Source organism: Dendropsophus ebraccatus, chromosome 11, assembly GCF_027789765.1.
Source record: "Dendropsophus ebraccatus isolate aDenEbr1 chromosome 11, aDenEbr1.pat, whole genome shotgun sequence".
NCBI classification, from domain to species: Eukaryota; Metazoa; Chordata; class Amphibia; order Anura; family Hylidae; genus Dendropsophus; species Dendropsophus ebraccatus.
Window position 1 is genome coordinate 70,281,760 of NC_091464.1, and position 11,339 is coordinate 70,293,098.

The 11,339-nt window shown below is 41.9% G+C and overlaps 1 protein-coding gene across 3 annotated transcripts in view; it reads right to left on the bottom strand.

Moving 5' to 3' along the window:
* Nucleotides 1–5,956: 5,956 nt before the first annotated feature.
* Nucleotides 5,957–11,339, bottom strand: part of LOC138767968 (stomatin-like) — a 39,300-nt gene continuing 33,917 nt past the window's right edge. For all 3 annotated transcript variants that reach the window (XM_069945901.1, XM_069945899.1, XM_069945900.1), the window contains exons 6-8: nt 10,176–10,379; nt 9,295–9,429; nt 5,957–6,269 (exon numbers count right to left, since the gene is read on the bottom strand). In XM_069945901.1, the coding sequence (XP_069802002.1) occupies nt 6,081–6,269; nt 9,295–9,429; nt 10,176–10,379 (528 nt within the window). In that variant the 3' untranslated portion in view covers nt 5,957–6,080. The remainder of the gene's footprint in view (nt 6,270–9,294; nt 9,430–10,175; nt 10,380–11,339) is intronic.

The window sequence follows — 11,339 nt, forward strand, 5'->3', positions numbered from 1 at the left end:
ATAGAGGGGAGGGGATTCCCTCCCACTAAGGCCGGCCGGCTGACCTCCAGTGCTTCAGCACGGCCTAATACCGCTGGATAGAACGGTGCCGTACATGGGAACCGGACCGTGGTTCGAAAAATGGACCGCGGGCTTCCCCATTCCCCATTATCGGTGTGTTAAATTCAAGAGGATGTACCTGGTGGTACATAATCTTTAAATGTTTTTGCAGAAATCAATAGTACAGGCGATTTTAAGAAACTTTGTAATAGGTTTATTAGCTAAAAAAATGAATTTTTATCATGTAAAAGCAGTTTGAAGCTCTCCCCCCTGTCTTCATTGTTTTCTATGAAGAGGGGAAGGGTGGAGGGAGATGAGGCACCAAAACAGGACAACAAAGAGTTAATTCAAGGGCTCCCTGCTGTGTAATCCTTTGTTCTCTGCTGCCAACTAATTTCCCTCCTCCCCCCTCCTCTCTCAATAGCTCCGACAGGATCCAACTGATGTAAAACAGTCGAGATTTCCTGATTCTGAGCATTGGATGACAGAAAGGAGAGGCGGGGGGGACCTGGGAAAAAGCTTTTTACATGCAGATAATGGCATATTTGCCTGATCAATGGCATAGCAATCATCAGTGTAGAAATCAAAGTACTTTATGTAAAAGTCCCCCAAAGGGACTTCAAATGTGTAAAAAAAAAAAGTTAAAAACGCTAACACACAACCCCAAAACCCCTCCCCCAATAAAAGTTGAAATCACCCCCCCCATTATATAAATAAAACATATAAAAATAAATAAACAAATAAACATATAATATACCATAGCGTGCGTAATTGTCCGATCTATTAAAATATAATAAGCGTCATTGCGAACGGTGAACGGACTAGACGAAAAGAGGGAAAAAAAAGCGCGGATTACCGATTTTATGTTACATTATATATATAAAAAAAAAATAAAAAGTGATCAAAATGTCCGATCTTCACAAATATGGTATTAATAAAAACTAGAGATCATGGCGGAAAAAATGACGCCCCATACAGCCCCGTAGGTGAAAAAATAAATATAACCGTTATAAGCGTCACAATAGGCCCATTTTATTAATAATTAATTGCCAAAAAAAAGGATTTCATTTAAAAAAAATATATAACATTAGAGAATCTGTGTAAACCTGCATGTGGTTGTGTTCGGGCTGACCTATAGAAAAACGGTATCATGTCGCTTTTACCATATAGTGCATTACGTAGACACAGGAACCCCCCAAACATTACCATATTGCATTCTTATTTACGATTTCACCTATTTATATCTTCATAAATAATATATTTGGAATTCCATCATACATGTTATGGTAAAATGAAAGACGCCATTACAAAGTACAACTATTCCTGTAAAAAACAAGCACTTACATGGCCTGTAGATAGAAAACTGAGAGTGCTAGAGCTCTTAGAAGGGGAGGAGGGTAAAACGGAAACACTAAGATCAAAATTTGCGCGGTCCACTGGGTCATTTTGGGCCTGGTCCTCAAAGGGTTAAGGCATGCAAAACGGCAATGTGCTTATCACATTCTGGTGGTATCTTGAGCAAGAATATATCACAAGACAATACATGTAATACTTTCATGTGGAAACCCCAACAGAGGGAGATCTATGTGAGCTGTACAATGAACATAGAGTATTGGTTAACAATCCAAGGCAATTACAGCACTCTCAGACCTCTCAAAATGTTCAGATTTGAAAAGATTATTCCTGTGCCTGCAGAAGATGGATGCTGCCCTAAGGCTGCCAGGAAAACATGGATACAGCCTGGGTCTATATCCATGTTTTCCAGGACTCCCTATCCATGTTTTTTACTTTTCTCTCTTTTTTTCCTGGTAAGACCCATGTGACCCCAATTAGCAGGAAGCACCTGTGCACACATGGTAAGTACCTCCTATTTCTCCCATTCTACCTCCGGTGCATTGGTGAGTGGTAAGACCTTGTTCGCACTTGTGTTGCTTGATGGCCGCTTTCTCCACCGGCAGCGCCTGCTGGGTTTGGGGGGGCCCTTGGGGTTTGGTCCTGTGACATTGGGGTGCAGGGCCATTCCGTGGTCTCCCTTCTCTGCTTGTGCTTGCTTTGCGGGGTTAGCGATCACTGACCGTCACCGTGTTGGTTTAGTTCAGGGACTCATGTGGACCAGGAGACCTGCACGTGGTACATGAGGCAATATGGTTCAATCAAATTATATACCAACATCCTGGCGTTGGTTTTTAAATGTAGCCAAGAGGCATTAGTGTCCGCCATAGGTGTGAGGTTCAGCGCTCCTTTCTCACCTTGTCCATATTATCCATGTTTTCCAGGACTCCCTAGGGTGCAACGTCTAATGACAATGCAATATAACATCTGATCACTGGCAAGCTAATAACGAGCTTACAATTTAATTTATATTTTAGGTATACTAAACATGAAACATAAAAACAATCCTGCCTGAAGGGAGATTTGTAGGAGATAGTATGACAGAGTAAGCAGTTCAAGAGGTCTTGCCCTCAAGAGTCGTGGCGGAAAGATCTAGGTTATTTTCTTTTTTCAAGTCTGGACATAGCAAATTCTAATAGTGATAGGTGAATGCGCTGTTTTGCGTTTCTTTATCATAATTCCCAAGTAGTCATACAAAAACATGAGGAACAAATGTTTTTCAAAAAGTGAACCCTTCAGTGGCAACAGAAGTGTAGTGACCACCATATGACATATAAAATATCCATATAACACAGCTTTTTCTATTCCATTGTGAATTATCCACTTTAAATTAAAGGATCTGAAATTGACATTGAAAAAAAAAAAAAAATTAAAAACTTTCTAGAAGTCATTGCAATGCAGAGTGAAAAGGTGAAGTAGAAGATTATCTCACTATAAGAATGAGTCAGACTGGGAGGAATTCAATACAAACAGTGAGTTCCCATGGAATCATTTCCCTCTCAGAAACCCACGCGATGTGTAAGAAAGAGTCCAGTGTGCCGTTCTGTCAGCAATATTTTTAAAGGAAATATTTGCAAAGCCCTGAGATGTCATGTCCCCATAATAACAGGTCATTTTCTGTATTTCTGTTGACAGAAAACCCCCAAGAATAGTAACGGCTAATTTGTCATCTTAAAGGAAAATTCCATTTTGTAAAATGTTTTTCATTTTTTTAACAAAGTTATATAACTTTGTAATATAACTTTATTAAAGCTGGTTGTGTCAGGAACATCAGGGCTGTACAAGCCTTAGGGTGGTATTACACAGGCTGATGGGGGCCCGATAATACCTGTAAACGATCTAGATCCCGTAAACCTGCTAGATCGGCGCTCGTTTACTGGGCCTATTACACGGCCCGATAATCATTCAACAAGGGCTGCAGGGACATTGTTACCGATGTCCTTGCAGCCCTTGTTTGAACTGTATACATACCTGTCCAGGCTGCAGGGCTCCTCTTCCTCTGTGCTTCGAGTCCCGCACGCTCCAGCTTCACAGCGGCTTGCCTCAGCTGACAGGCCGCTCAGCCAATCACTGGCCGCGGCGGTCCTGGCCTGTGATTGGCCGAGTGGCCTGTCAGCTGAGACAAGCCGTTGTGAAGCTGGAGCCTGCGGGACTCGGTGAGAAGCACAGAGGAAGAGAAGCCCTGCAGCCTGGATAGGTAATGTATTCCTCTTTTTATATCGTCAGCATTCGCCACGGACCGCTATTACACGTAGCGGTGCGCGGTCGGCGCCTGACGATTATAGGGCTGAACCTATATCAACGATCAGCCGATGACCGATTCATACCGATAGGGCCGATTCAGACGAATATCGTTCCGTGTAATAGTACCCTTAGTCCGGATACAGTTACATATCACCAGTACTGCTGCAAGTAGATACTGAGCTTCCCCTGATGTCTATTTTATGTCAGCATTAGAATAGACCATACACGACAGGAAGATGTCTGTGTCAGTAGTGCTGCAGGCACGGAAGCCTGTAGAAGAGCAAGCAATGATTGACTGTTGTCCCCATTAGGAAAGGCTGGGTATTGCTGGCCCTGCATGCAGCAATGCTAGTGGTATGAAATTGTACAAAGACTACGGCTTGAGCAGCTCTGCAGTTCCTGACAAAGCCATGGTTGGCAGCAGTGGGGCTGTAAAAAAAAGTTAAAAAAAAATCTACTTTATTTAAAAATGTTATATCAAAAAGGTTTATATCTTTATTAAACAGCTGAAAAATGTAAAACCACTTCCAAGAATACAAATACAAAGTATCTCACCCAGAGATCCTGCTCATTCTGTACTAATATATTAAAGGGCAAGGCTGTATTCACATGTTCTGTGTTCCACACGGAACACGGACGTAGAATGCCTGTAACAGACTTCTCCCCTGCCCAGGCAGCATCTGTGATAAAATGCTGGGAGCGGGGGAACTGTACAGATATGCGCTGTGCTGTAATGGATCAGCCGCGACGCTCTTTACAGTTCCCCCGCTCCCAGCATCTTATCACAGATGCTGCCTGGGCGGGGGGAGAGGTGTGAGTCCATTACAGGCATTCCACGTCTGTGTTCCGTGCGGAACAAGGAACATGTGAATGCAGCCTTATACCCATCTCCCAAGAATTTATGGTGGGAGACACATCAAAGCCGAGCCCAGCTCAGGTACATCATCGCTCACTTTCTAGTTTGGAGCGGGTGGGGGGAGGGCTGAGCTCGGCTTTGATGTGTCTCCCACTGAGGTTACACATGTGTCCAGTGACAATCTAAGCCCTGGACACGTGTAAGCTCAGACCTCAGTGGGAGAGAGTCTACTTGCCCTTCCCTGAGGTGACCAAGTGCCAAAAATTCAAAACAGAGCAATTTTCGCAGCAAGTGTGCTAGTATTATAGTCTATGGCCCTGCATTTTCTCAGCAGATTTTCATTTCACTGCGAGAATGTAGTGACGGCCTTATTTAACTATTTCACTGCCATGGTGTTAAAAATAATAAATAGCCAATGCTTACCTTCCTGCGATCCCCTGGTGCCTACCTGCTTCAGTCTTTGGGTTCCGGCTCAGTGACAGCCCGCTCAGCCAAGCAATGAGTTGTCCTGCTGCAGTCAGTGATTGACTGAGCGGGCCACTTTTTGCCTGTCAATCACCCCTGCAGAGCGCGCTGACAGGCAGAAAGCCATGACTAGGTACAGCCCAGACACCACCCAGGTGACTAGTTCCCGCCTCTCTCCCTCCCTCTCTGCGCCAGAATAAAAGAACATTTTTTTTAACTCCACATACCAATAAAGAAACAGCACATACCGTAAGGAAGCTGTGCACAAGCTGTATTTAGTGCAGCTGGAGATATATCAGCATGATTCCCTTTAATATAAGCCATCATTTACTGCATTTGCTGCCATTTTATAAGTCCCCTATAAGTAGCCACTGAAGTTAAAGGGGTACTCCAGCGTTTTTTTTTCTTTTAATTCAACTGGTGTCAGACAGTTATATAGATTTGTATTTTACTTTTACTGAAAATTTTCTGGTACTTATCAGCTGCTGTATGTCCTACAGGAAGTTGTGTATTCTTTTCAGTCTGACACAGTGCTCTCTGCTGCCACCTCTGTCCATGTCAGGAACTGTCCAGAGCAGTAGCAAATCCCCATAGAAAACCTCTCCTGTTCTGGACAGTTCCTGTCTCGTACAGGGGTGGCAGCAGAGAGCATTGTACCAGACTGCAGAGAATCTAACACTTGCTGCAAGACATACAGCAGCTGATAAGTACTGGAAGACTTGATATTTTAAAATTTTAGTCAATTAAAGATCTATATAACTTTCTGAAACCAGTTGATTTGAAAGAATTTTTTTTTGTCAGAGTACCCATTTAATGGAGCCTGCAGTTATCACTTATACTGTATTATGGCTACAATTCAATTTCCCCCATGTATTCCTATGTGACACCAGTTGATGCCCCACCCTTACCTCTTATAATATAGATGAGGCAGCAATGTTATTGACAGTAGAACTAATGGGGTCTGTATCACACATAACATTTATTCCGTGCATGCCTTAACATGACTTTGGAATTACAAGGAGAAATAGACAAGTGCTCGGTACGTTGTGAGCACGACTCTGCTGGAACTTGTTACTGATCTTGCCTAGCTGCGAGATAATAGAGCAGAGAGCTCCACAGGGATAGGGAATATAATAGTGGAGTTCTTCTCTGCAGCGACATGTGATAGAGTCTGGAGGTAGCGGAGCTGGAGGGCGGCCGGGGAATCAGACATGATAACAGCGGCTTCTTTAAGGGCCCGGGAGGCATTCATCTCCCCCTCTGCGGCAACCACCTGTATAAAACACAATATAAAAAGATGTGGTTAACACCACAGGCTTCTTAAACCATAACCTCATTGTATGTTACCGTAAAGGTTTACATACAGTGGGGGAAATAAGTCTGTGATACACTGCCAATTATGCAAGTTTTCCCACCTACAAAGAATGGAGAGGTCTGTCATTTTTTTTTACCGAAGGTACACTTCACCTTTGAGAGACAGAATCTATTTAGAAAAATTCCAGAAAATCACATTGTTTAAGATTCAAATTATTAATTTGCGTTTTATTGCATAAAATGAGTATCTGATCACCTATCAACCAGCAAGAATTCTGGCTTGTAGACCTGAAAAGGCTGGGATGGGCTATAAGACGACAGGCAAGAAAAATGGAATGGTCAAAACACAACTTTTTTTGAACTGCGGCCCGATTCCCAGGCACAGCGCCAGTCTATTTCCGCAGCTCCACTGATTTTAATGGAGCCGCGTCATAGAGGGGAGGGGGCTTCTTCCCACTGGGGGCAGACCAGCCCGCCTCCAGTGCTTCAGGCCAGGCCGGTGCTCAGTAATAGACCTGCACCATGCACCGGCATCCCCGTGCCGGCGCCGGTCTATTCAGGGTACAAACAGAAAAGTGATGTAGCGCTGGTACATTCGCTTTAAGTTTTGTTTTTCTATCAAATACTTATTTCGTCCAATAAAATGAAAAAAAAAATGGTTTCAAAATCATACAATGGGATTTTTTAGATTTTTTCTTATAGACTGTCTCTCACAGGTGAAGTGTACCTATGATAACAATTACACACCTCCACATACAATTACTCCATGGGGGAAATTTATCAAACATGGTGTAAAGTGAATCTGGCTCAGTTGCCCCTAGCAACCAATCAGATTCCACCTTTCATTTTCCAAAGAGTCTGTGAGGAATGAAAGGTGGAATCTGATTGGTTGCTAGGGGCAACTGAGCCAGTTCTACTTTACACCATGTTTGATAAATCTCCCCCCATGTATATACTTTTTTTCCCCCACTGTAGTTAGTGTGCACTTTTTATAGGTTCTGTTGATTGTTGAGAGTGTAAGGGTAGGTTGGTATATCTAGGGTTAAAAATATATGGATATAGGAAACAAATAAGTATCTTGTTGTAAAAGCCATGGCTTTGGTGAGCACACAGCTGGTTTATCACTCCCTCTTTCAGGATAACTAATAACTTGGATATGAGAAGAAAGAACATACAGTATGTGTCTCTATAACATACCTACCTCTAGATATGTATGTAATATTACCTATATGCAATGTAATTGATACTATACAGGACAGACGGTGATTGGACGCCACTGTATTATATGCTTACAAATCCACATCTCATCAAATAACCCTGAGAACTAGGAGCTTCTGTCAGAAAGTACAACACAATGGCATCTACCTGGCAGGAGAGACTGGTTCCCTGGCACAGAACCCAGCCTGGATTTGTCTCTATTTACACAGTTTAATGATTTCATTCCCGACAGTCGGGTTTAATTAGAGGGTAAACGACCTGTGGTCATAAAACAATGTACACTGTTCACAGATAAACAAACATCATCATCATGAAATGCTGATGTGAGTTATGCCAGAAGTTTGAGGCTATCGTCACATACAGTATTTTGCTTAGTATTTTGGTCAGTATTTTTTCAACCAAGACCAGGACCAAATCATGCAAATCTTTCCATTATAATTGTCCTCTGTTGACTCCACTCCTGATTTTGGCTGTAAAAACTGGCCAAAATACTGACTGAAATACTGACCAAAATACTATGTGGGAACATTCAGGTTTTGGAACGGTACGGGTAAGTTCACACTGAAGGATTGTTCATGGGAATGTGTCATCAGAAAATGACCTGTTGTTTAAACATTTTTCTAGGAATTTTTGGTGATATTTTTTCTAATTTCCCATTTTATTGGCTGGAGTATAACATAATCCTAAAATCTTGCAGTTTTCAATCTCAACTCTAAGTGCAAAACTAAGCTCAGACTTCCTGTTGTGTCTGTGATGATGATAAGGAGGAGGCCGCTGTAAAGTGATCTGTACAGCATTACAGAGACAGGTGACACCATATAAGTTAATAACAGCTCCCTGTGGAATGACTTCTTCAGAAATCACAGAGCGCGCTCAGTAATGTTTCACATTCATCTCAAGGGGACAAGTCCTGCCTATTGGCATCTATGTCCATGGGGCTTGCTGTAAAGCATGTCACTAAATGCTGTTAAGAACAGCCCAGGCAATATGGCGGCATCCATACTTTACAAAAAAAATTAAGTAATATTACAGTCAGAAAATAGAAAGCAGAAGAGAATATGTGTTAGTATCTGACTGATCAGGAAAAGAAAATCTAGCTGATGCATTCCCTTTAAAGGGGTTGTGTCATTAAGAAAACTAGGTCAAACCTGATGCATTATGTGAAATTAAACATATTTCAAAAGTAAAATCATTTCTGAAACTGTACTGTATGAGAAATATAGGTTTACTAATCCGCTATGTGCCTGCATTGGTTTTGATAACCTGTTGCCCTTGGTTACGACCCACTAAGATGGGTCAGGCATGCTCAGTTCAACTGTAATCTTCTGTAAGTGCTGCCAGTTGGTCTTTACTTAGCCTATAAGCCAGAAGGACTGCAGGATGTGTTTGTTCTGTTGCATGGCAACAGCAGGGTCATAGTTCAGAGAGGAAACCAGAGAGAGATCGGATCCATGGGAAAGAAAAACAGTACAGGGATGTGAGTTAGTTTGCTAGAAACAGCACATTTGTCCTCCTATACAGTACAAATATGTATGTGGTAGACATCTGATTTTACTAACATTGCTTCATGACACTCCCCTTTAAGTCTGGGTAATAGGTTTGACACTGACTAACAGGGAACTTATTATGAGAACCTATTTTGTGAGCAATAACTATAAAAAACATCAGTTCAGATCACAAGATGACATAAAAGACCAAAGCCGATGCAAATGCTTGTCACCATCACAATTCAATGTGCTACACATACTGAGAATATGCCAGGATACCTTTGCTCTGGCTTCACGGGCGGCTTCTGCTTCAGCGGCCATTGCTCTCTGTAAAGATGACGGTAACTTGACGTCTTTTATTTCCACGCGTTCGACTTTAATCCCCCATTCTTTGGTAGCATCGTATAGGATTCTCTGTGAATACAAGAGGATACACATTATAGTCTTATAATAAATGGAAATGAAAGGAAGCTGCTGTTCTCTCTAAAGCAATGGAAGCAGAGATGGTAGACCCTGTCATTGGAAGCTGTACCTCGAAAAATATTTTTCCAAATCAGCTCTATCCCACTATAACCATCCTCCTATCCTTAGTGGTTTGATGGTGTTGGGGTAGAAGGGTCCTTTTAGTCACTGGGTATTTGCCCCTGCCCTGGTAGATATACCCATGGGACCTTAACCCATTCAGTGACAGCAAGCAGAGATCACAAAAATGCTCAAACAAAAATAACAAGATGTGCCGTCACGGTCAGAGTAGTACAGAGCAGTACTGTATACAGTCGCTGGTTAGGAGTAGTATAATAATTAACTTTACTGAAACTGACTGTATAATCATTAACCACCGCAGGTTATATAGTACAGGGATCAACCATTCTTATATAGGTGGCTGACTCCAAAATAAAACAGAGACCTAATGATGCTACAATGTCACAGGCAATTCCCGTGGCACATATGTGGCAGTAATAGTTATATGTTGGAGGTACTCTATATGACAGACTTTTTCTAGGCATGATGGGAATTGTAGTTTTGCAATAGTTGGAAGTCTGCAGGTTTCCCACCACTGCCTTCATGGCAGCACATAGCTGCAGGATATCCTTGTTCCTACATATAGGATCTGTGGCGGTATCTATAGTTATCAGAATCCTGAATGTTCCCATACTTACACTCATAAGCTCGGCCATTTCTTCCCGGTCTGTCAGAATCTCGGTCAGGCTTTTGGTGCCCAGCATATTCCGTAGTGTGGTCTGCGCCAGCATCTGAGTGGCCTGATTGGCGTTGTCAACTTTAACTACTGTAATAACTGGATTGAAGATACGGTAGAAGACCACGGCGTCCACCATGATGGTTACAGAATCCTTGGTGAGAACCTGCGATTGAGATGAAATACAGCTGCTATACAAGTGCACATAGGTTTACAGAACAAACAACTACATGGCTAGAAACAGAAAACAGTGCTGACAAAAGTAATCGCCCCTTCCAGATGTCCCATTCATGCCTTCTTACCACTATAACCGAATATAAAACCATATAACAGGTCCAAATATGACTACCTTATATAAAGGGGTTCTTCTACCATAGTATGACGAGTGGTGACTGCACTGACCTAACTGTATCAGCATCACCAAGTACAACAATTCCCATCAGATACACATAGGTTTATACTGCAATATAAAAATAGATAGAATTTTATGGAGCTGGACAGTCCCTATTCATTGCACATGATCAGTGAGACCTCCAACAGGTCAGTGAGTGCCCAGTTCTACCTCCTGGTACAAAAGTGGCTGCATATGGGCTAGTACCTCTCTACTGAAGTAAGCATATGTTATGTTAACTTAGGGGGCATTCACACATCCACAAAACTGTCCGTGCATTGCAGCACAGCTTTTTCAGTACAGTAACACAAACATTTAGACAGTTTAGGAGCTCTTGGCATCATAAGGATTCATGACTTCAGATGCTCTGAGGTCCGGTCTACAGAATTCTGTCCATGCACAGACACTATTTTGCAGAAATGTGAATGTCCACTTGGGGTCAACACATATTTTTATATGTCTACTGATATGTGCACTTTAATTGTGGTTTACCGCACCTCTGCCATTATTCAGAAACTATCATTTGTGTTTAGGATGATATATTCACTATATCTCTCTATTCAAATTAGTGGGCTGTTGTTGTAACAAACTAGTGTCAGCTAGAGATGAGGGACCTAATAAAGAGAATCCCTTCTATTAACTCTAATTTCTTAACAGAATATAGTATAATAGTTTTTTTAAAACTAACTACTGTATAGATTTTTATTTAAATTTAAAAAAAAAAAAAAAATATAT